The sequence below is a fragment of the Chironomus tepperi genome, unplaced genomic scaffold (genome assembly GCF_022539635.2).
Source record: "Chironomus tepperi strain 1889 unplaced genomic scaffold, CSIRO-AGI_Ctep_v1 contig_11, whole genome shotgun sequence".
NCBI lineage: Eukaryota > Metazoa > Arthropoda > Insecta > Diptera > Chironomidae > Chironomus > Chironomus tepperi.
Genome location: NW_027226133.1, coordinates 1,666,359 through 1,691,528, shown reverse-complemented (window position 1 = coordinate 1,691,528; position 25,170 = coordinate 1,666,359). Strand labels below are relative to the sequence as shown.

The 25,170-nt window shown below is 31.8% G+C and overlaps 3 protein-coding genes and 1 long non-coding RNA gene across 8 annotated transcripts; 2 read left to right on the top strand and 2 right to left on the bottom strand.

Annotated features, from left to right (window-relative positions):
* Window positions 1–157: 157 nt before the first annotated feature.
* Window positions 158–3,034, top strand: LOC139087841 (NFX1-type zinc finger-containing protein 1). The gene is made up of 2 exons (XM_070636775.1): window positions 158–938; window positions 997–3,034. The coding sequence occupies exons 1-2, from the start codon at window positions 195–197 to the stop codon at window positions 2,992–2,994; spliced, it is 2,742 nt and encodes a 913-aa protein (XP_070492876.1). The 5' UTR covers window positions 158–194; the 3' UTR covers window positions 2,995–3,034.
* LOC139087854 (sialin-like) lies at window positions 2,976–6,854 on the bottom strand. 3 transcript variants are annotated; one of them, XM_070636809.1, is made up of 6 exons: window positions 6,637–6,854; window positions 5,638–5,943; window positions 5,153–5,424; window positions 4,297–4,396; window positions 4,030–4,237; window positions 2,976–3,966 (listed from the first exon to the last, which is right to left on the bottom strand). In XM_070636809.1, the coding sequence occupies exons 2-6, from the start codon at window positions 5,660–5,662 to the stop codon at window positions 3,003–3,005; spliced, it is 1,569 nt and encodes a 522-aa protein (XP_070492910.1). In that variant the 5' UTR covers window positions 5,663–5,943; window positions 6,637–6,854; the 3' UTR covers window positions 2,976–3,002. The 3 variants fall into 3 exon arrangements, with proteins under 3 accessions (XP_070492910.1, XP_070492919.1, XP_070492901.1); XM_070636818.1 differs by lacking the exon at window positions 6,637–6,854 and adding an exon at window positions 5,986–6,257 and having other exon boundaries at window positions 5,638–5,898; XM_070636800.1 differs by lacking the exon at window positions 6,637–6,854 and having other exon boundaries at window positions 5,638–6,257.
* A 2,642-nt stretch (window positions 6,855–9,496) lies between these two features.
* On the bottom strand, window positions 9,497–25,170 carry nuf (rab11 family-interacting protein nuf). Of its 3 annotated transcripts, none has more exons than XM_070636829.1 (8): window positions 25,041–25,170; window positions 15,846–16,020; window positions 13,749–13,905; window positions 13,615–13,683; window positions 12,405–12,446; window positions 10,499–11,372; window positions 10,356–10,385; window positions 9,497–10,126 (listed from the first exon to the last, which is right to left on the bottom strand). In XM_070636829.1, exons 2-8 carry the CDS (start codon window positions 15,988–15,990, stop codon window positions 9,983–9,985), a joined length of 1,461 nt encoding a protein of 486 aa, XP_070492930.1. In that variant the 5' UTR covers window positions 15,991–16,020; window positions 25,041–25,170; the 3' UTR covers window positions 9,497–9,982. The 3 variants fall into 3 exon arrangements, with proteins under 3 accessions (XP_070492930.1, XP_070492938.1, XP_070492948.1); XM_070636837.1 differs by having other exon boundaries at window positions 25,037–25,154; XM_070636847.1 differs by lacking the exon at window positions 10,356–10,385.
* Window positions 18,198–19,401, top strand: LOC139087890 (uncharacterized). The gene is made up of 3 exons (XR_011544176.1): window positions 18,198–18,458; window positions 18,565–19,219; window positions 19,283–19,401. It is a non-coding gene; the product is annotated as an uncharacterized lncRNA (long non-coding RNA).

The window sequence follows — 25,170 nt, the reverse complement described above, 5'->3', positions numbered from 1 at the left end:
AATAAACTGTTGAATTTTGGTAGGCGTTCTTTGATATTTATACTCTTTCTCTACATATCTTAATCCTTTTCCACGTGCTTAGTTTAACCGTCATTTTCATTTCAAATTTTTACACTCTTAAAAATTCATGGATTTACAGTGTAAAAATTTTGTTTGTAAACAAAAATAACAAAGAATTTTAAATTAATTAAATTATGGCAGAGCCAGACGACTCATGGGATCAAATTGACTGGGATCAGAAAATAGATGTTGAGCAGCATGAAAAGGAACAGAAGAATACACCAGTCGTAGCTAGTGCCAATTTTAAACTTAATTTTGACGAAGACAATGAAAATTATTATGAAATTAATCAAATGCGGAAGAAACAGGAAGTGGCATCCAAAAGGTCAAACAGAAAGCACAAATCTAGAGCAAATTACAAAGAAGAGCTGCCATATTCATTCAAGGAGTTGGTGAAAATTAGGTCAGAAGATCAGTTCCAAAATGTCATTTTTGAGATTTTTGGAAATTTCGGCAAATTTATTTTAACTCATGAACAAGACTTGAGCGATGAATCTTTAATTGAACTGTTTAAAATTGATGTGATGTTACTAGAAGTTCCATTTATGTATCATAATAAGTTATTACTCGAACGAATATCAAAGATTGAATCATTCTGGATGCAAACAATACAGCTTATTGAGCAATTTTTTGAGTCTAAATGGAAGGATCCAAAATATCTGCTGCTGATTGACATGAAAGGATTATTTGAGAATATAGAATCACTAATGTTCTTCATGATTGTACAAAATTTAATGAAGGATGAACTTGAGAGGATTTTTGGACTTTTATTGACGACAATCAACAAGTATGCAGATCGTGAATACTTTAGTGTGAAGAAGTTGCAGCAAATACTTAAAGTGTACAATGGACTCTCTAATAATTTGGACATGTTTGAGGTAAAAACTGTCTTTCTTGATTTAATTAGCTTTAACTTAATCCTAACAATATTTTTAGATAATTCCATCAATCCACGACCTCAAAAACTATCCAGAGAATCTTGACAAGAACATAGTTCACGGCGAATATCCCGATGTGATTAGTTACTTAAAAGTTCAATTACCTCTTCTAAAAGAAGATTTTATGTGCAAATTACGAAGTGGATTTGATCACTTGAAAAACATTGTAAACATTGACCGAGTGATAAGAACTCATGACGCTACAATATTCCCGAATGTACAAATTAAAATTGAGTGGCACAAGTTATGGAATATGAACTGTCCGATAATATTGGCTCAGTTAAATTATCATGCAAATTTCTTCAATGGACAAATACTTTGTTTCACATCCAGTCAAAAATGTGAAGATTTGGTCGTCGCGACTGTTTTAAAATGTGGAAACATCGAATCAATCGATCAGATGAAGTCTGTCGTTATTGAGATTAAGAAAACTGAGAATATTGAGGATATATTTGAGAAAGAATTCTTCATGGTTGAGCCAAAATCATTTTTTGATCCATATTATCAAGTCTTTGGTGTCCTTAAGAGTTTAAATGAGCACAACTTTCCATTCAGAAGTAGGATATTAGATATGAATCGGGAATATCATTTTCCAAACTACGATCATCCAGATTATTACGACTATAAAAATTATTCCTTAAGAGTTGATAAAATTGACGATTGGATTAAGTGCGATTTAGGATTAGAGAGCATGCAAGTTGATGCTGTGTATAGAGGAATTAGTAATGACTTTTCTGTACTTGTTGGACCACCTGGAAGTGGTAAAACCTTCATTGGATTACAACTTTTGGATATCCTGCTTAAAAACACTGACGAGAAGATTCTCATTCTTACACAAACCAATAATGCACTGGACAAGTTCCTGATTGGATGTCTGCAGTTTACTGATAAAATTGCAAGACTTGGAGGACAGTGCAAAAATGAAACAATTGAACCGTACATTGCTTCCACAAACGTTCCTTATGAATCGAGAAGCTACTTGAAGAAATTACAGGCACAACAAGGTGACACAGTCACGGATTTAATGGAAGCAAATGAAGATTTGGCAAAAGTCTTTCAACAAATTTCCTTGCATTATCGATTAAGTGAGGAAATAAATCAACTAAATAGCTATTGCAATATAAAAGAGAAGAGAGTTTATGGAATGACTACAAGCTATGCTGCTCATAATGGTGCAATCAACAAATTACTTAAACCTGGAATCGTGATTATTGAAGAAGCTTCAGAAATTCTTGAAAGCCACATATTAGCATCATTGACAAAGGAAACTAAGCATGTCATCATGATTGGTGATCATCATCAACTTCGTCCACAAACTAATAGCTATAATCTACAGAGAAATTTTGACTTTAATATCTCATTATTTGAGAGACTAATCTTCAATAAATATTCATATGTATCACTGGATGTACAAAGAAGAATGAGACCTGAATTTTGTGACTTAGTGAGAGAAACAATCTATAAAGATCTAAAGGATGGACCAAATGTGAAAAGTTATCCGAATGTTAAAGGTATGAGTAAAAATTTCTTCGTCCTCAACCACGATTTTCCAGAATCAATAAGCGAGACATCAAAGGAGAATCCCTTCGAAGTAGATTTTATCAGCAACTTGTATCAAAAGCTTCTTGATTTCGGGAATGATTCAAGTGAAATTGTCATTCTCACGCCTTATGCAGCACAAGCTAAGAAATTTAAGCTGAAATTAAGGGAACTATCACTACCTCGAGTCAGAGTAGCAATACTTGATGCTTATCAAGGTGAAGAATCTAACATCATCCTTCTGTCTCTAGTACGAAGCAACAAAACTAATGACATCGGCTTTCTAGCTATGGAAAACAGGATTAGTGTAATATTGTCACGAGCTAAACTCGGATTTTACATCTGTGGAAACATCAAATGCTTTGCAAATTCATCGAGAGTATGGAGGAAGATTAAGGACATTTTCATAAGACATAAAGTAATTGAAAATTCAATTCCTCGAGATTTTGGCATATAAATAAAATTTTATTTCTTGGTTTTCTTATCAAGACATTCAAGTTCTGTATTATTTTCATCACAGTCTTCTTTGGCATTATTTGGATTGTTCCATTTTCTTTGATTTGAGTCTGCAAATATGACATAAATAATTCCACTCAATATAAGTAGAACGGCTGATATCAGGAAGACATATTTCCAACTTTCAGTGGTTTGATTTTGGTACGTAAAATATGACACAATTATCGGGGATATAAATCCAGGAATGGCACATACCATGTTGATTATTCCAAGTAGTATTCCAGCATATCTTGGTGAAATATCTATCACAGCTGCTAATGGACCTGAACTAACAGCACCGTGACATGCAGTTGCTATTATCATACAGATGCAAGCAAATAAGGCATTACAGCCTGAAAATGCTAATAAAAGTACAAAAATTCCATTTCCAATTGTACAAATTCCTGTTGCAAGTTTCCTGACTTGATTCCTTGTTAGATATTCCTTTTGCAGGAGATAGTCTAGAAATTGTCCAATAAAAATTGCTGCAAAACTTCGAAATAAATGTGGAATTCCAGAAACAAGTCCAATTTTTGTCGAGTCCCACTTGTGAACGAATCGGAAGTAAGAAGGTCCTTGAGTTAAAATTGTAAATAATCCCCAAATTCCACCAAATTGAGCAATTGTATTAATCCATAGACTAGAACATGTTAATATTTTTGTCCACGGTATCTTTCGTTTCTGTTCCTTACCCTGAAGCTGTATCGATGAACTTAAAGCTTCAAAAAGATATTTCTTTTCACTTTCTGTAATTCTTGGATGCTTTTCCGGAGAATCGTACACAAAATATTGCCAGCATATCCACCAAATCAGTCCGATCAATGAACAGAAATGAAATACATATTCCCAGCTGTAAGTCTTCATGATATATCCGAAAATTGGATAAAAGATTGCCACTCCAAACGATGAACCAAGATACGATGAGACAAATCTCCTACATGGACAGTAATTGGATATAGAAAATCAATAAAATAATAATTTTTGATATTTTATTTACCCCCGCTCATCAGCAGGTATCCATTGAGCAGACAAATGGTGCATCGAAGGCCAACACATTGAACAAATGATTCCTTGTAAAACTTTTAATCCGATTAATATTCGGTAGTCAATATAAGCAGCTATTGGCATCAATGATGATAATATGCATCCAACAAAATTAGCAACTCCGAAAATAAGTTTTGTGCCATATTTTGCTGCCAATACACCTGTTTTTAATTGAAATAAAGTATAAAATAATGAAATTTACGTAAAGTGTGCATCTCACCTCCTGGTAGCTGCAGAAGGAAATGGAAAGAAAAGAAGCTGCCCAAAATTTGTCCCTGTATCTTTTCATCCCAATTGAATCCATCTCGGTCGTAGTCGATCTGTTAGATATGGTTTTTAAGTCATTAAGATCCTTAATCATGTTTGTTTACATCCATAGCTGGAAGTCGACTCCAATTTCATATGAATTCGGTTCGAGTTTTTCATACAAAATCCGAGTCGACTTCGAGCTCCGCTCATATCTGCTTGAGGATGTGCATTATGCCGAATTCAAAATTTCGTCCATAATCAAACCTAATTTAAACAAATTTAAGGTTAAACTCCATAGTAAATATTAATCTAGCACTTGTGCTAACAGTATTTAACTTTAGACAGTTGTAGACAAAAAGGTGACATCGGTATTTAAAACGATAATTAAGCTTGAATTATTAAACATACGGACAGGAATTAACTGACGTCAACTATAGACTTCATTAAATATTTAAGGATTTTAAACTGTTAACTATTTATTTACAATCAGAGAATCAATAAAGTTCTCAAAATAAATGTTTTATGTCGAGTAGTTTATGTCCCGAGCAGCACAGTGCGAGAAATCGTAATTTTTGCAATAAAAATAGGTCGGAAACAGCCGTCACGGGTAACTTCTCGTCTTACCAATTTGTATTATCAATACAGTGACATAGCGGTGCCCTCCCAATCATGCTGTGCTGTTCGGGTGCCACATTCATACGCATGTATAAGACTTCATACCCAAAAAGTTTGATTAACACATTTCAACAATCTTTAAAATAAATATTGCACAAATCTCTCAAACAGAATATGATCCGGAAGAAATTGCGTGACATTATCTCAATTACCGATAAAAAATCCAATATTCTTCTTTCTAAAGATAGCCTTGTATGTTCATTTTCAATTAAGTCATTATTCAAATTCTTCGTATCATTAGTATAAACATCATTAGTATCTATACACTCAATTGAAACATTTGGAGTATTTGAAGGTTTTTTGTACACGGAGTCGAGCATATCAATTAATGCGATGTTCACATTTATACGGATCATGTAGTTTATGCTGAATCCAGTGAACACCAAAAACCACAAAATTGTTCGTTGCTTTACTTTCACATCGTCTGTTTTTGGGGTTGATAGAATTTATAGAATTAGGTATTAAGTTGCTGTTGATGACCGCCGAGTGGACAGCTTGACATTATGTCCAGTTTGTAACTAGACCTTTAGCCGACTAATGACATATTCTCCGGAAGTTGGTTTGAAATATGTCATTAGTCGACCGTAGGTCCAGTTCATCGTGTCAAGCTGTCCACTCGGTACCAATAATACATTACCATCCTTTCGGACATTTTCAGCCATCAGGAATTAATTTTTTTATTTAATAAATAATCTCATCAACAGAGAATAAAAAAATCTATGTCTTGCCACTCTAAAATAGAACTTATTAATGAAGTGATCTTATTTGCGCTCTCATCACATCTGAGTAGCTATCAATTTTTTACGTTCAATACAAAAATAACGAAGAGACAAGTGGTTCATTGTTGTTGTTGATGAAGCTTCATTTGAATTTTACTACACACCATTATCTATCCGTACTGAGAGAATTTCATACATTTTTATTACGTCTGTATGTTTGTTGCCTGTATTTAAAATTAATACGCTAATTAATTTATAGGACATACTTATGTGATCACGTTATAAGGGTTGATGCTTTTTCCTTGTTAACGATTTAATCGCGTTTGTCTATGGCTTTCAAAAATTTATGGCTCTAAATGCTGTGTATGTTGTAAATCAAAACCGGTTGTGTAATTTTAGATTTTAATTATCACACAATATCTAACTTAGATAGGAAACATAAGACTTTTTATGGATATGACTTCATAGAAGATTTGTGGATGAATTAGGAATCACTAAGGTTGAATAAAATCATTTTAAAAACAAAACAATCTAATTTTGCAAGGTGATAACAACATTATTATAACGTTTATTTGAAATTTGAATAATATTTATAGTACATAGTTGAAAACCCCTTTTACTGTAAAATATTCAGTCTGTATTTGAACTTCGAAGAGTAAACATTTCATTTATTTACAAATCCGCAAGGAAATAGTCTTTAATTAAATAGCATTTACCAAAATTGTAAGAATCATTAATTCTTAACAATCATAAGACTTTAATCAATAATTTCCAAGAGATTATTTAATTCAAAAGATTTGAAAATTAAAATGCAATTTTAATCTTTGTTTTCTAAAATTTTAAGAATATTTCTACGCTTTCTATGTTCAGAACATTAAAAACTCTCTAAAATTCACAATTAAACTACAAAATTCTACCTTTTTCTTACAACAATTATAATCACAGACTAAACATTGAATTTTTTTTTGTTGTTTCATTAAAGACAACGAAAAGCCTACCCTACATTATTTGCTTTTCCTATCTTTAGTACTTTGTGTCTTTATCAAGACTGATAAGAGCCGCAAGATTTACGAACCATAAAATTTGATTTGCTTTTTAATAATCAGCCGTCAAAATAACAATTTAATTCTATTTACATTGATGATTATAGAAATATTTATTCTTATCATGTGTGACAGTGACACTGTAATTAGTTGAAAGTTGATTAGGGGGTTAATTAGAAATTAATTGGCGCCAATTTTGCTAAGTGATCTTTTTAATTTTAGTAATGTATTATTAAAGTGGAACTGAAATTCAATTAAACAGAACTTAGCGTGCTTTGTTTATCTTATTGAAATATACTGTTAAGTTCATTAATATGTTAGCAGTAAAGACTTAACGCTTTAGCAGTTAACTGTTTAATCCAAATCGAGTAGAACCGCAATCCATCCATAAGTAGATTTAAGTCCTTAATGTCTTGTTTACTTTCCGACACAATTTGTCATCGTCGCTAAGCCGTCATCAAAGCTCCTAATTAGATTATTGACTTTAAAATCACATTTGAACACAAAAAATGTAGTTTCCTTTTCAAATAATCGATTAATGTAAATGCGCCATCAAATGTCGCATGACTAGGCATGTGTATGATAAATTACGTCATGTCTACCAATTACATGTAAGTAAATTTGAATTAACATCATAAACATAATTAAATTGCTGACCCCCAGGAGTCTATAATTAAAAACAAACTTGACTGCAAGTTGACATAACGAGTGTCATGAAACATGCACTAACCACCAAACAGAAGGGATTTCCCCGAAACTAAATAAGAATACTAACAGAATTTTTGTATACAATGTAGTCTAATTATGCATCCTTTACCGCTATCATCTGACCTTCTCAATGTTTTATGAATAAATATACGCTGATTCATATTTTATACACAATAAATTAAAGTAAATTCAAATGAATTAGCTACTGTTTGTTTGTAAAGGCACATGTAGAACAGCTTAATGGTTTTGTTACACATAAAGGTTAATCCATCAGACACTCACTCACAAAACCACCGTAAAAAGTTCATTATAATGAAAGTTTAAGTTCGATAATTTTATTGATTTTGTTGTTGCTTCACATATCCAATCCATCCGCGTATGTCGGTCATCATTATGGTACCAATAATGAGTGTTTAAATTACGAAAAACAATTGCACATAATTTGATTGTGAAATTTATTTTTAGTAAGTCTGTACTTGTGTGATACATAAAAGCACATGATCAATCGAAGCTTTCACATTTAAAAAATAACAAAAATACGTTAGGATTAAAATCATTTAATGGAAATTAATAATTCTATTTAATTTAATTTCGCTGTTCATTGGTATGACTATGCACGTTTATCGCCCAAAACTATCTATAAATTGTAATGCGTCATAAACATCGTATGATAAAAAAGTAATTGTTTGTTTTAATTATTATAAAGTGTGGTGAAATCCATTGGGAGTTGTCAATGTAATATTTTTGTAGCTGTTTATTATTAATTGTCTGTTTTAGGCCTTTTGGATTACCTTTATGAAATGCGTTTTTGGTGGAATGTTGCGCGTTTGATGTCAAAATAGTTTCAGGTACTGGAGATAATTCTGAAATTATTTCACATAAGTTGAACGTGGATTCTTGATTAATGATTTAATTTGGTTCTGAAAGAGCTTTTTGATGAAATTAAAATGAGAAAGTTACGAGAGATTTTACTGGAACGGACCTGAATATATTGTGTTCTAATGAATAACTGGAACGAGAGCTAACATGAACACTGATCCTAAGATATTAATAGGGGTTGTTAGTCAACTGCTGCACACATAACTGATTTGAGAATAATATGCAACTCTCTATATAATGATTGTAGAGATCGGTCTCTTGTGGGAAGTTGGAACTCGAGCAAACGTGCTGCCAAAAGAGTGATACAGCTTTCCAGTATGCTTAAGCCACTTGGCCATAAAGGCCTAACTCTCGCACTGGTTGATTCACAAGATATAACGCTCGATTCCCTTCGAGTCGATCTTTCTGTCGCATTCAAATTTTGTCGTTTGGTTTAAGAATTCAAAATTAAAGGAATTCATCATATGGCTTCTCATAATACAGTCAAACATGTACCTTATCTGGTTTAAGACGATTGAAAGGGTTACAGTACCTTATTATTACCTAAACTTTACAAGATACAACTGCAAACTTACAACTCCAATTACTACTAAAAGTTGTTAAAATCCATTGATTTATTTCTATAAGAAGCAAGTGCAATTGCAATTATTGATTTCTGCATAGCTTACTATTTTCACAATGCTTGAAATCAGCCTGTCTGTAATTTTAATAAATTTTCAAATATTCAATTCAAAACAAAGCCAACAAATCAGACATGAATAATGCGATGACGATTGAGGATAAAGAAAATTTAGTTATTAGGCATCGTCTCGTCATATCCATTAGCTTGGGAAATACCAATGTCGTTGGCTCTTTCTTCTTATCATTAAATCTAGAACATGCATTTACTTACAGCAAATTTTCAAAACCATAGAAAATGCACGAAATCAACAAACTTTCTTCATGGCTGTAAACTAATTTTCACAGTCAGATTAAAAGCAAAATCGCTGTCGTGAATGTAATAATAAAAATTTAATGCTTTCATTTTTTTAATTTACTTTATTAATTTCCTACAAAAAAATAATAATTTTTTTTTAAATATGAAATTCATAAAAAGTTTTCATACTGCTTAGTAGAATCGACTATTTTTAAGAGTCTTTTTTTTAAAAAAAAATGAGATTAAGAATAAAGGATTTTTTTTTTCGATTTAATCTAAATTAAGTTATTATCAAAGAAGATGGATTTTTTTGGATTTGAGGTTAGGATCGGAGCTCGGAGTTGACTTTAAGCTATCAAAACTCGCTAGAGTTCGTTTAAAACTGCAGAAACTATAAGATATAGACGAAAACTGCAGATCTGCGCATCTAAAACGCAGGACGTGACCGAACCTTAAAACTAACCTATGAAAGGGGTATTTGTCATATCTATCTGCTGGATTATCCACAATTATCTCTTTTAAAGAATCATGGCTCACCTTGCTCGTGAGCCACGACCGAAACCACACTCGACATGCGGTTCATGCCATGTTGAGGACACATAGGTTGCTCAACATTGACCTAACCTCAAAATCCAAAAAGACCCATCCACCCTAGTCATTATTTTTGAAATAATAATATAAAAAACAATTATTTTTCGATTTTCTTTTAAACTAAGATTAGCAAGTTGATGATGATGAACGATCAATAGTTTTGATTTCTAACAAATGAGGATAAGTTTCAACAATATTAAGTAATATAGTATCAATGTAACGTTTGAGTCGTCGACACTCGTCATCTTTCTCTTGTAGTGCTTCTTGCAGCTGTAAATGTAATAAGAAAATAGATATGAAAATCATAAGTAAAGAAAGAGATTGTGCACATAGATAATTTTGCAAAATAGTTTATGTATGAGTGAATTAGTTAATTAACTTTACTATATTTTTTCCATAATGAAAAATTGTGGTTAATCGATTAGTGTACACGAGGAGGAGGAGATCCAACACCAGAAAAATGCACAAAATAAAATTGCACACAAAAAACTGTGATTACCTGAGTCAATGAATTCAAAAGTGCATCATCCTGATATTTCACCAAGCAATTTAAGTATATGGACAAAAACATATGTTTAATGACGAGGAAATTAGCAATAAATTAAACTATCTAATGATTAATGAATATAAATTAAATCTCACCTGATTTTGCCCCATTTCCTTCAGCTCATCAGCCAAGTTTGATGTTCCGCCATTTAATAGATTTCTTCCTTCTTCAATATTTCTGTTTAACAGCATTGCTTGCAATTCCTCATTCGTTTCTTGCAATTGTCGATTCTCAATCTTCAACTTTTCAAGTTCATTCTGTAGTTCTTCAACTTTAAATGGCTCTGATGAAGCATTTGACTCAAGTGATAGTGACGATGCCGAAATATTGTGAAAATTCGATCGTCTTGTCATGCTGGACATGACATTTTGTGTATCATTACGAATTCTCTCAATTTCCTTATGTAACTCCATTATAAGCTGCTCCGATTGATTTTTCTCATTCAACAGTCTCTTTTCATGTACACGTGCTTCCGCCAAATTCTCTTGAGCGATTGATAAGTTGTAACGCGCTGTATCCAAGTTTTCAGCATGTTGCTTATCGCATTGAGATCTAAGACGATTATTTTCTTCTCTTAATGCATTATGTTCCGATTCTAAATTCTTTATACGAATTTCATAATTTTCTTTCTTTAATTCCGTTTCTCGTTCCATTCGTGTATGTAAGTCACGATAACGTTTCTGCTCATCACTCAATCTGTCTTCATATCTCAGTTCTGTTTCTCTCAATTGCTCTTCTAACATATGATATTTTGCTTGTAAAACAGCATAATCAGTTTTGGCACGTGAATGTTTATCTTCTGAATTCATTTGTGTATCAGTTAAATTCGTGACTTGTCTCTGCAATAACTCAAGTTTATGATTTAAATCTTGTACGTCTTCTAAACTAACATCACTGTACATATCCTCTGTCGTATCACAATTTGAACTACGACCTGATGAATTAAATGATGATGAACGGTAAAGGTGGCTAAAAAGAGCATAAATATGCAACAATCATGTTAATGCTTTTGGCTATTGTTATACAGAGTCGAAATAAAAAATATCACAATCACATGACATGCCTCAACGACAAACGAATGACTGAATACTGTATATGAATAGAAAGAGTCTGAAATTTTTTTATTGGAATGACAAACGGACATACACAAGAGATTTTTATTGTTTTTCCACCATTCAACAACAAAAAAAATTTCTGCTTTTGTCCACAATCTCGTATGAATCAACAAGACCTCATCAGTATGCGAAATAATAACATGTGAAGTCATTCACCGTCACGAGCCCGAGCAATATTTTATGAATCTAGTCAAATCTTTATTGTTTGGATGAGTATCACTTGAAACATATTTTTAAATATCTTCTGGGAAAAATCTAAAGTATAAAGGAATGAATGGATTGCTTAAATACCTCAACTACTTTTGTCTGGTGAAGATTGCTTAAAATTGCTTTAAATATTTTTAATAGTTTGGGATATTTCTATAGAATTTATGGACATGGAAGTTGGCTGGGGTAATAGAAGTTCATTCTTAGTAATTTATGTCCAATAGAACTGACAAAATAGATGGAAATCGGGTAATAAACTTCAGATCATTGAGATCCAGAGCTGCGCTAGAGCGATTCATAGCTAATAATTGATAAATGATTGAGGGTGCGTCAGACTCCCGCCATCAGTAGAACTACAGTGCATAGTGAGATCAGAACCACTCCTTTGATGACATTACTGTCTGTTGTCTATAAAATAAGGGTATGAGTCGCATTTGCACTGCATATGATTCGAAAAATGACATTTGAACAATTTATCTTGCAGAGTCTGGAACTCATGACTGCAGAAACGGTATTGCAATATTTAGATACAGATGTACTAAACCATTCGACCATCAAATCACTTCGACTCACTTCAAAGTGCAATAATCAAGTCGCAAAACAAAAATTTCAGTCAAAAGTCTGTCACTCGGGCACGAAATGAAGCAAAAAATATGTAAATATGAATTTCACTACTTACTTTGCTAAGGCATTTGATGACATCGGTAGCGGACGTTTCATACTGTGTTAAAGAAATGCAACAATAAAAAGAGATTATTCATATTTTGTAAAAAAAAATGTGAAATTGAATGCGAAATGAAAGAATAAATCCAATTATTTTATTTTGTTCCGTAATTACGATATTGGATGGAAGTTCACATTTTATAATCCAAAGAAATGAAAAGTGAATTAAGAGAAAATTTAGTTGACTGGCAAGGTTAGGTTGGATATTATAATTATTTGGTCAGTGATACACATAAAATTAGATATGACTACAAAAATTTCTCCTCTATATCTTATTTATTCGCGTCAATTGTGTCACGAATGGATCGTGCTTTATAATTTTGTAGCTTTTTCTTTGCATTCATCATCATCATAATAAACAGATGTGTATATAATACTAATAATAATCGACATGAAAGTGACTCTTTTCGTCAATTATGAACAACTAACTCTAATCGTTCATACAATTTATGTAATCATTTTGGATTGTGAGGTATTTGACTTATACAAGTACAAAAAATAATATTAATTTTCATATGATTCCCAACAATTTTTGTTGTTGTTGGCTTTAGGTAACGAATAATCATGCTTATAGGTAGTCAATAGAAGAGGAAGAAGATTCATAACTATGAAAAAGTGTTATGCATATTATTGCAGAAATTATATAGTTGCTGCACATAGAAGTAATTTGTTTATATACAAAAATCAATAAATTTTCAATTTTATTTTCATTCGGGGTGAAAATTTCAATCGATAAGTGCGGAACTGAGTGAAGTATGAGTTGTTAACATGTCCAGTGTTGCTTAGACTGTTAACTATTCAAAACCTTTGTAAAATTAAATGAAATTTATGATCAGAACTTCTTAACGGTTATTAAGTATTCAAAATTATCATAGTGATCTTTCCCTTTTGTTTACTTTTTTCAAAAAGAAGAATTGAGAAAGAAAATTTACTTTAATTTAATTATTAGTCATACAATGCAACTACTTGACTTAAGTAGAACTAATCAATCACTCAGTGGTCTAATGAACCACGAAATAAAACTTTGCGCAACACTGACATGTACATAGTTTATAAATTCAAAACAATTTTTTTCAATGTACGTGATGTCAAGTCAGCTTTTTTTTGTGCTATACGTCAGCACAAGTGTACACACATATTTTATATATTTTCTTTCGATTACTAACCTTCCACGTAATCCTCTTAAACTAGTCCTAGCCCACGTATGTCGAGCAATAGAATTTCTTTCTATATCGCTGTAATTTAATAAACATTAATCGTCACTAATTATTCAATTAACGTTAAAATTGATGTATCATACTTATGAATTTGTGGAGCTTGATCTATGTCGACTCCAGTGTCAACAGCAATTGTTCCAGTACTGTTATCTATATTCGACGTCATATGATCATTTTCACCAAAACACTCAAATGATTCACCGTCAGAAAGTGACGAACACTGCGATGATTTTGATGGGTCTGTAAAAGGAAATAAGATAAAATAATCAAAATTTTTATTGACATATGATAAATTTTTTTCCACAAAGCAATGTCATTTAAGCAACAAACTTTATTTTCTTCAAGTGCTTAACTGCAATTTGGTTCAAGGCTGCATATGTACAAATAATAGAATTGATACAGCAGTCACGACTAAGTTTATATTCATGCATATGTATATATCTATCTGAAAAATTTATATTTTTTGCCTATCTCCATCTCTTTTCATCCTCATTCATGTATTTTTTTGTCCAAAACAAAATGAACAGTAATGAAAATTTCATCGGTAATTTAAATTATTTTAAGTTGTTATGCATCGATTAACAAGAAAAAATAAATTTTTTTGTTTGTCTGATATTCCACTCTCACTTTGCTTCACCACTGCAAGCATAGATTATTGTTAGATCAAGTGAAAATTAAAAAAATGCGGAGATTATAAAAGAAATTTTTTAAAAACTATTTATGAATAGAGGATGATTTTAGCGCATTTTTAAGCCTTAAATGGGAGATTCATAGGCAGAGCTCATTTTATGCAAATTAATTTTGAGAGTTTAGATGTATTGTGAATTAGAAATTGCTAGTCAAAGTTCAAGTAAACCCAAATTTTGACTTAATGAAGCTTCTTTGTGACATGCGAACATCACAAAGCATAATTACTGTGCCTGCGCAATCATTCAATTTATTCAGGACAGGCTGGGATATTTTTGGAAAGTTCAATTAACGACTACTTATGAGGTCTTTAGCTTTATGTACTTCTAAAGTTAAGTAGCACATTAAATGCTATTTAACCTCAACAATAGTAGTCAAAACTCTTGAGAAAAGAATCTGCAGAGTCATTTATGAATGTTTCATTGAAAACCTTTGTTAATCATGGTTGATAAGTTTTAAGAATAGTTGATTGTAAATTTTGGTATTAAATTGGGGGTCCGATCACTTATTGCGTTACAAATTAACGAGCTGCCAAATTTAGATTTTTCCCTTTCCAAGCCACCATAAGTAGGACTCGGCCAAAGCTCACAGACCCAAAATTCCTGCATTTTTGATGTCTCATAGTTCGTTCAAGGTTGCAAGCTTGCAACCCCAATATATAGTTTGGATGAACCTTAGTAATTCGTGACCAACCCTTTAGATACTCAGTACAAGTATGACTTGGTATGACTTTTAAAGGAATTATCATATAATGATTAATTTAGTATGAAATTCACGTTTTACATTGAAATTTCAGAGAAAATTGGATTCAGTCATGTCTGAGTATTTAGAAATGCCACTCAAATTAATACTTATCACCGAGGAAAATAAGATATACTTAAATTATGTTTTTATGTGAAAACAAATTATAAGTCATTTGATTGCACGCGAATATTAACCCAAACAGAAATAATCAGTTAAACGATCCAAAATCCGGTCATCGCCTGTGGTAACTCTGACTTAGTACCAGATTCGGTTTGAATCCGGCATATTAATGTCACAGTCGACTTGGTTTCGGATTTTGGACCAATTAACCAACTAGAGTTAATCGGGTGAAGTCCTTACTTATTAGTCATATCACTTATAGCTCAAAATACATGTTGATAGATCAAATTGACAAGTGACTGATCTAATATTATATTAAAAATCTTTGAATCCTATCTGAACAATGAATAAAACCAACAAATATGTTTTCCTTTATTCGAAAATTCTATTTTTTGCAAATATTTTCACAAACTCATCTAAATTTCCCAAAATGAATTAAGCTCTCCTCCATACTTTGAAAATAAAGTATGGAATTTTCATAAATATAACAGCAAATTTTCAATGAAATATTTGACATTTGTTTTAATTCAGAGTGCAAAAAAAAGAGTATACGGAAGTAGCTTTAAACAGCTACAGTATAAACAACAGATCTTATCAGCTGTTTAATTTAATATTAATAAATCTCTCACCTGGTGGAGTGCTTGGTTCGTCTGGTATATCCTCCGATGGACCATTAACTGATAACAAAAATGTTGGTCTCTGAGATTTGCCGTTCGGCGTTGACGATGATATTGTTGTACGACTGCTAACCTCTGGTGACGGTGTCATTTGCATGGGTCAGAGAAATTTTGAAAGTTTTTTTTTCTATAAAAATTATGTTTTTTCGCATTAGAAAATTAGTGAACATCAAAAGAGTATTTAAATACTTTAATGGCAATAAATGGATGGGTATAGTATTAATAAAAGTGCTGCAATCATCTTCATTAAACAAGTAAGCAAGCAAGTAAGTAAAATAAGTGAGTGAACAAACTTAATTATAAGAAAATGTAGTTTTTTGGTTTTAAATTTAACGCACTGTAAATTTAATGAAGTAGGTAAGTGTTTGTGTGAATTTTGCACTAATTGATTGATTTTATTTTCACGCTTTATTATTTGCTTTTTACTTTAGTATTTCGAAACTTTTATTTTCTAATCGTCGCTGCTTTTTTTCAATGCTTTTGTTTGTAACTCTCCAATAAAAGTCTCTGGCAGTTGCTCGGCATGAACAAATTTTTTTAATTCCGTCATCGCTTCGAATTAAATTGAGTCAAAAAATATTTCATTTTTCATACTAAAATTTTCATTTATCATCGATCTTATCTGATGATATTGTTGTTCTACATGACACACTGCAAATAGAATTTTTCTATCGCTGAAAGCCTTGTGATAATTTTTTGTGCCAACAAGTTCTAAATAAAATTAATTCTTTGAATCTTACACACATAAAGAAGAATTGTGAATGACTTTATTGTGATCTTTTGTCTTCTTCTTCTTCCCAGAAACTAGCTTTAGAATTGTTATTGGTTTGTGTATGAATACGTTCACTACATTTTATAACTTTATTCAGCCAAAACTATGCTTTAAAGCCTTAATTAATTTTTAACAACGAAGTTTTTACTTCGGAGGTCAGAAACAAACTGAATCTTTATATGAAACGGGGTAAACAACTATGATACATTTCAATATAATTTAAATTACAATTGACAGTTACCAATATCTCAAGTTCGATACAATAATTTGTTATTCAATTAAAAGAATATTTCCAGTTTTTATAATCCATTTACTAATCCAATCCATTGACTAATCTTTTTAATTAGGATTATACTGCGTTCTTACGAGATCGACTGCAAATATTTTTGTGCAACTCAGTTCACATCATCAAAGTGGCTTAGTTGGCAGCACGGTCACGTAATCTATATTGGCATGATAGTTGTTGGCGATAAGCCACTTGAAAATTTATGAGATAGAGTCATTGAGTCATTAGTATGAGGATTAAGTTGATGTTGATTACGAGTTTGTGATACACACAATTTAATTTAAAAGATACAGCATTGGAATTTCTATATTATGTCACAAGAAGCTGGTTTTAGGTGATAATCCTGTTCTAGTTTGAAAGAACTAAACTTAAAGATTAGTTTGCATTTAATTGCTGTAAAATCTAGGCCAACTCTAACTAAATCCTGAAACATAAATCTTTATCTCTTTCTGTAACTTCTTCAAACCTGCTTTACGAGTTACGAAACATTTTATGGACAGATCTAACCCAACTCTCAATATCAAATGCATCTCAATTGCACAATACAAATTAAGAGCCCAAATAAAGACAGCAGCAGAGTTCAGAGGTTTTGTAAATTTGAAACTTGAAAACAATTTTTGCTCATTCCAGCGCAGCATCAAATTACAGCATATGGGCATCAGCACAGCTGTTTTTTAAAAATAAATTATTGACGCTGCAGTAGTCTTAATGACTTTATGCGCATAAACAGAGAGTGGGTAGATGGATTGATGATTTATGGATCTGCATAGTTTCACTAAAAGAAACGGAATCTTTGATGATTATGTTTTGTGGCACACAAAATACCCAAGCAACGATTTCGAATTTTTTTAAGTCTATAATCAGATTTGCAATCATATGACTTATCACAATGATAACATGATATTTTTATACGCCTCGTGGAATATATTTATCTTGACTTTGAATGTTATTATCAGTGATTGTTTTGAAATTTTGAACTATGAAATCTTGAGTGTGGATATACAGAGCAATTAACACGCAAAATTCGTTGTTTTAAATAGGATTCGTCCAAAACGTCAGGCTTGCATCTTCGGACGAACTGTAATGTACTGCCGAAAACTGCAGATCTGCGGTTCTTGCCCGAATGAAAGTTTTAATTTTGAAATCTAAATAACACAGGTCGAAGTCAACTTGAATTCGCCACAGTTTGCAAAGAACCTATTGAAATATGTATGAAATGTTATACTTCACAAGTGACAGTAGTAGTGGCGACTCTTAGCGAACTTAAATCAACTTTGACTTCTGCTTAATAATGTTATTGCGGTTTTTTTGTGAACTAAATCTCAAAGGTTGCCAAGTTTGTTGACAAAGAAAAATATGAAGAAAACTTGGATCTTTGGCCAAGAACATGAACATAAACATTCTACTGATCTTGAACAGAAATTAATTCCAATTCATTTCACAACTCTCTCTTTCCCAGAACAAAGCACCATAAAATAACCATAAAGTTGCATTTTATGCAAGTCAGGTAGCTATAATATTATTTTATTCAATGTTAATTCAACATTACTAAAAATAAAATTCTATCCTTGTTTGCTTTCTCTTCCTTTTTCTCATACGTACTGTATTTCAAGTTCATAATTTTACAAGCAAGATTTAACATGAATGGCAAGAATGCACCACCTGCCCTCTGATGATATTTTTAGAAATATATGAACAACTACTTAATAACAACAACTTCCTCCAAAAAAATAACAACAGAGAATATTTCACGGATGATCCTCAAACATATGTGTGCGTAGACAACTGTCGCTATTATGTCGTTAATTCATACGTGCCATATGCATTAGATGCCTTAAGTGGAGATAAAGTAATTTTTTGTTGTTCCTTTTATATTCTCATATGTTTTGTAACGTGATACACGGGAAAGACGAAAAATTGTTGAGAATCATTTATTTTATGTATAGATAGAAATCAATCATGATGATCATATGCTCCCTCGACACAAGAAGCATCATCAACAAGATTGTTGATAATAAAACATTTTTTTTGTACGCTTCCACTCATAAACGGAAGCGATTTTCACATTTTCACTGTAATTTATGATATTTTTAAAGCATCTGCATTGTACTGCTTGGCCGCATAGATCTGACAGCTATTTTTAACGAGAAAAGATATAAAAATATTTTTCTGCATGTTAAAGAAATCAGTTGTGGATCACAAACTGACTTCAAATTACATACATTTACATCTGTCTTTGGATTGGTGCGTGTATGAATGTTTGAAATGGTAAGAAGAAGAAGAAAAGAAAAAGAAATGATGAAAAAAAATTACCATATTGTTTATTTTTAGAGGAAGTCGAAGAAAGTTGGAGGAATGAAGTGAATTTTCATAGTGCATCGTTTACGATGCGATGATTAAAAAAATTTAATATTATGTTGTTGTATGAATATGTTAATAAATATGGCGTCTATTGTAATAATCCATACCTAGCTTTATTAACAATATACATATGTTCAGGCAGTAAGCTACGAAAAATGATATTTTTCCATGTAAATTTCTTTAACACTTTCGTAACAACTGTAATAAGTGATGATAATAAAAAAAAGCTTTTATCTCACAGGGTCATTCATAAGTGATGTCAATGGAATATTGAGGTTTGTAAGTGAGCCATACTTCATAGTTTGAAGAGCTGTTGAAGCTAAGGTTCCCAGTTTCGACAAATTCTTGAGACCGAGATCGAGACCACCCAGAAAGTCTCGTCCTCAAGAACCCTAAATTGAAGCTCTAATTAATAAGGTCTTTAAGTCTGATTTTAAGGAAGGAAAACGATCAGGCCCAAGAACACATGGAAAGACGCTGTCAATGGAGAATTGACAAGCGGTAGCCAACTTCAGACGCAAACTAAGGGAGGCCATGAATCACAATTGATCTGTTCGGCCAGCGAAGTAAGTAAATACTTCATAGCCATAGATCAGTTGTTGGCAGATCTTGATCGAAACTGTACATCACAACCAGTTTTTGGAATTTGCTTCACCCAGGTTTCCCATCACTGCCATTGATCAATATGCAAGACTCAAAGTCGACTCCAATTTTACATGGAATCGAACCGACTCATAACGGCTTTTCAATACAAAATCAGAGTCGACTTCAACCACTATCATAGATCAGTACATACAGTATATCCCTTATCATTCAACGTCATATGTGAATAGACCCCCAAAACTTGTAAAATGATACAGTGTAAAAAACAACATTGAAATATCTAATGAATCTGCAGAAAAAACCAGCACACTTGAACTAAATGATTGTAGTTTTCAACATTCGCATTAATAAAACTTTGTCTGTATACATGTAGAGATTATAAATCATCTGGTGTTTTTTTTTTGTGGTGATTGCAAAATAATTCCAAGACTCATAAGATTCAAATAAGCAGAATTGAAATTCAATGCTTTAATGTATTTTATGAGCAATTTAAACCACAGAAAGAAACTTTATTTAGCTGCTGAACTAGAATGTGATTAAACATTGTTGAAAGATTTATCTATTTTACAGTGAGTTTGATGGTTTTAGACGGGATGATGTCTGAACAGCATTGAGAATTCAATAATTGTCTGACAAAACATTCAATGCTATAAGATGAAGTCGAACCTTCTTTTTTAAATTAATTGACAGCAGATTATTGCCAAATTTCAAGTGTCTTCAATCATATTGGCAAAAAGATGACTCTCAAATCTCAAAATGGATCGTATTTTAAGGTTTGTACATGCTTAATCGCAAATTGAGCAGGTAAACATTCCTTAAAACGTATTTTTGTAGACTCTCAGAAAGGTTAAGATGTATGATGTGTGCAAGATTTTAACTATGTGGGATAGACAGATATTGGAACTGTTCAGGGCTGTTCAGTTTATGATAAACATCTAAGGAAATATGAAGGTATGAACAATTAAAAATGAATATGGGTATTGGAACCCTAAAAGGCATAAAATATGATTATGCGAGCCACCTTTTTAAACAGAAAGGAAATGCAGCTTAGATCCTTAAGGATAAGGAGAGAGCCTTTAAGATTTTCACAATTTCTTGAAATGATTTTTATAGTCTATTCCCGTCTGCCTTCCTTCTTCTTTAAAAAATCAATTTTGTATGGATTCTCGAATCTTCTTAAAATCAGTTTGACTGAAATCCGAACAACACAATGAGTTTGATGAGGAACTTGTGCGCTTCACCGGTACGTCGCCGCATTAATGGTGAGACGCAAAGCTGTCCTGACGGCGCCGTGACTGCTGATTTGTACCTATTTTTACAGCGAAAACTGCGGTTTTCCGGATTTTGCAGCTCAAAAAACATTTTCTAATTGCTAACACATTCACGAAACTCTAAAACTTCCTGATTCACCACAAATATGCACCGGATGATCATCCCATTCTTACCTCAACATCTGTGATTCATTTTCTAAAATAAATCGTGGGTATGTCTATTGCTTCATTGTTGTTGATGACGAAATTCCCAAATATATTATGAGTACGGAAGCTAGCTGTAGTTTTTAAAGACACACAAAAGCCCTAATTTCTTAATCTCTACTCACTGTGACTGTATCATCAAGAATGAAGTGATTTTAAATTCTTCAAATATTTCTTTAAACAATTCTTCATTTTTTCTCAAATTAACAACTCAACAAGCATGACTTTTATGAAGAAGAAAAACCTTCGATAACGTCACTGCTTAATGCCAAGATCTCTTCTGTTCTAAATCTTCATGTACATAACAATGAACAATAATTGAGGTAACCATTATTGCCATTCAACAAAAAAACAAAAAAAAGCAAGAATCATGAATAATTTTAAATTAAGACTGTAAAGGAACAAGACATCAAAAACCATTTTGTAAGTCTTCTTCTTATTATAATAGACAACATGTGAAACCATTATTTCATTTTCTATTTTTCTCACATTTAATATTTATATCCATACGTAAAACAATTGGATGAATCATCAAAGTAAGCAGTAACAAGTATTCAAGGTTTTTTTCTTACTTCCAAAATGCATTTTTTAAAAAGTTAAAATAAAATACCTATACACATACTAATCTGAGTTGTGTATACATGTTGCATACATCAAAAGAAGTAGAATTAAGAAAAAAAAAAGTAAGAAAATGAAGAGGAATTGTAGGTTAAAAAGAAAAGACTTGTTGTGTATAAATATTTGCATCAACAAAACCAGCAAGACATAGATGTGTGAGTAAGAAATGACAGTTAATAAAGAAACGTGAAGATCAACTTCCCCTAACAGACAATGATCATGATCACTAGTTTGTGATTGCAATCACATTACAATCACAAAGTGTTTTTTCATGATCACAGCTTGTGATCGCAATCATTATCGTATCTGATCGTGATTACTCTGAAAAAATTTCATCATCACCGTATCATAATCACTGAACATAATCACTGCGCGTAATCAGAAGTCATCAGAGTACGATCACTCCAAAAATATCTGAGCATGTTCACTGATCGTGATCAATGAGCGCAATCAGATGTGACCTTATCATAATCACTACTGGAAATTTTCATTTTCAAATTATCATAATCACTGATCGTAATCAATGAACGTGATATTTGATCATGTTCACTGATTGTAATTAGTGAGCGTAATCAGAGCATAATCACTTCCAAAACTTTTCGAAATTTTTCAAAGTCATATGACCATGTTCACTGATTGTAATCAATGAACATAATCAAATGTGTTCTGAGCATGATCACTTCAATCAGGGGGAAGATTACTTGGCCTTACTGGATCTTGTTATTTAATCGGGAAAGTAACTTTTACCTTACTGGATCTTGGTTTTAGTTCGTAAAGGTGACTTTGACCTTACTGGATCTTGGTATTTGATCGTAAAAGCTACTTAGATTCTACTGGATCTTGGTTTTAGTTCGTGGAAGTTTTTACCTTACTGGATCTTGTTATTTAATCGTTAAAGTGATTTTGACCTTACTGGATCTGTAGTTTTGTTTGTAGAAATGACTTTGACCTGACTGGATCTTGTTTTTAGTTCGTTTAAGTGACTAAAAAAAAGATCCAGAAAGTCCAAAGTCATGTTCACGAACTAAAAACAAGATTCAGTAAGGAAAAAAAATACTTTCCAAATCAAGTAACAAGATCCAGTAAGGTCATGCAAGATCCAGAAAGACATTAAAGCAAGATCCAGAAAGATTTGAGTCATTTTCAAGGAACTATCATAAAAAAAAACTTGAAAAAATGTGAATTTTTGCAAAGATTTTCGCAAGATTTTCATTAGGATGAAAAACGATTGAAAATACATTTTTGATATCGATTTTCCTATGCTTTCAAGAAAACCATTCAAAAATTGATTTTCTGCCTTAATTTTCTGAAGTTAAAAAGAAAACCTTATAAAATGTAAGGTTTTGCATCTTTTTTCTCAAATTAGGTTAAAAAACCTTAATAAATCCAAATTTCCGTAAAATTTCCTTTATTTGACTAAATAATGGTTTTAAGGAATCACTAATTCTAATTTGTATATATACATCATAAGTATGCTTGCACATGTAAGCACATATTTCTCGAACCCTACTTTTTTCATAATCACATGATTATGTTCACTGATCATGATCAGTGAGTATGAAAAGTAAAAAAGTTAATTAAGTTAACTAATAAAACCCGAATGGTATCAGAAGTGAAAAGGAATTATTACTTCTTGAAATTTACATCATCAAAAAATATAATAATTTAAATATGTCTTTTGTCATATTTTTATTATTATATATTTACAGATGGTGGCTTCAAGGAAAAACGTGAGATCTCGAAAGTTAAGCAACGCAGCAAAAAGATGGGTGACCGAAAAAAAAATTCTAAGTTTAAAATTTTCAGAAAAATAAATTAATAATTTCTACTAACACACATACAAAAAAATACTTAAAAAAATTCAGCTAACACCAAAGAAAAAATTGGTTAACTTAATTAATTTTTTTGTTTTTTCATGATCACTAACCCGAAGTGATCATGATCACTGATCACGCTCAGTGATCGCAATCACTGATCATGATCATTATTGCGTCTGACTACGATCAGTGACCACGAAAGTGAAAAATTGCATGCAAGTTTGCACTTGCATACAAGTTATGATCGTAATCAGACGCAATAATGATCATGATCAGTGATCATAATCACAAAAGCGCGATCACGTCGGTACCGTACCGTCATCAAATAATGTATGGAGTGATGATGAAAATTCATCATGATCACAACTCCGTTTCATCATCACAAATATCGCATCTGATCATGCTCATTGCCTGTTAGGGTTCTATATACATACTAATTTAGTGTAATTACGTCATATAAACCAACAAAAGGCAATTCTTGCTTAAAAATTCCATTTGGTCGGAGAATAATGAACAAAAAAATAAGAATTCAATGTTATAAGCACTTTGAGTGTCTAAACAGAATTTGTTGTTAAACACTGAAAGTCTTTTGCATTGTAAGCAGCTACCTTGAATGTCGTGCTTATGTTTTATTTCTTTTTTTTAAGCGACTTTAACTGTTACTTCCAATAATATTATATTCTCTTTCTTCTCGGTTACTTGTGGTATTTAGGTATTAAATGATATAAATACGTGATTGTTTTTAATGCTTTATATGTAAGGCAGAAGAGAATTGAATCTCGTCGTGACACACAAATTTCAGGTTTTTTATTTATGTTACTGTTTCTCCGAATATATGCGATTTAAAGCTTATAAAGTAACCAACAACAGTGATTTAAATCTGTCTCTGTATGATTGTGACCACTTAGTTCTTCAAGACTTTCTCTTTATATTTCACTTGCTTAATTTATCTTTTATTTTATGTAGATCACTCCTTATTTTACATTCCTTTATGCTTCCTTCCTTTTGAAGGCACATACAAATATTTGTGCAATTTATTACTCTTGGAACTACACACTAGACAGGTAGAAATAAACCCTGCATTTGTATAATTTAAGCATGAACATTCACTAGAAATTCCACTATCCACTAACAACAAACACGTCAATGTCCTAGAAATTGTTTCTTTTTCTCTCGATAACTATCAAAAATTCAAATGGACTAAAATTCACCTACGTTATTGACTTTGTATGATGTATTCTAATTGCTATGATTAATTTTTTATTAAGGCAGACAGACACTAAAATATTTTTTAATAAAAATTGTCAGAACTACACCGTTCGAACGTTCACTCAATACTAACGAA

Excerpts from the sequence above, each read along its gene's own strand:
- LOC139087841 (XM_070636775.1), top strand. The coding sequence starts at position 195 with ATGGCAGAGCCAGACGACTCATGGGATCAAATTGACTGGGATCAGAAA. Across the intron at positions 939-996 it reads ATAATTTGGACATGTTTGAG|ATAATTCCATCAATCCACGA; the intron begins GTAAAAACTGTC and ends CAATATTTTTAG.
- LOC139087854 (XM_070636809.1), bottom strand. The coding sequence starts at position 5,662 with ATGGCTGAAAATGTCCGAAAGGATG. Across the intron at positions 4,397-5,152 it reads GAATATTGGATTTTTTATCG|ATCGACTACGACCGAGATGG; the intron begins GTAATTGAGATA and ends CATATCTAACAG. Across the intron at positions 3,967-4,029 it reads ATACCTGCTGATGAGCGGGG|GAGATTTGTCTCATCGTATC; the intron begins GTAAATAAAATA and ends CTGTCCATGTAG.
- nuf (XM_070636829.1), bottom strand. The coding sequence starts at position 15,990 with ATGCAAATGACACCGTCACCAGAGGTTAGCAGTCGTACAACAATATCA. Across the intron at positions 13,684-13,748 it reads CAAGCTCCACAAATTCATAA|CGATATAGAAAGAAATTCTA; the intron begins GTATGATACATC and ends ATTAAATTACAG. Across the intron at positions 11,373-12,404 it reads TCATCAAATGCCTTAGCAAA|CCACCTTTACCGTTCATCAT; the intron begins GTAAGTAGTGAA and ends TGCTCTTTTTAG.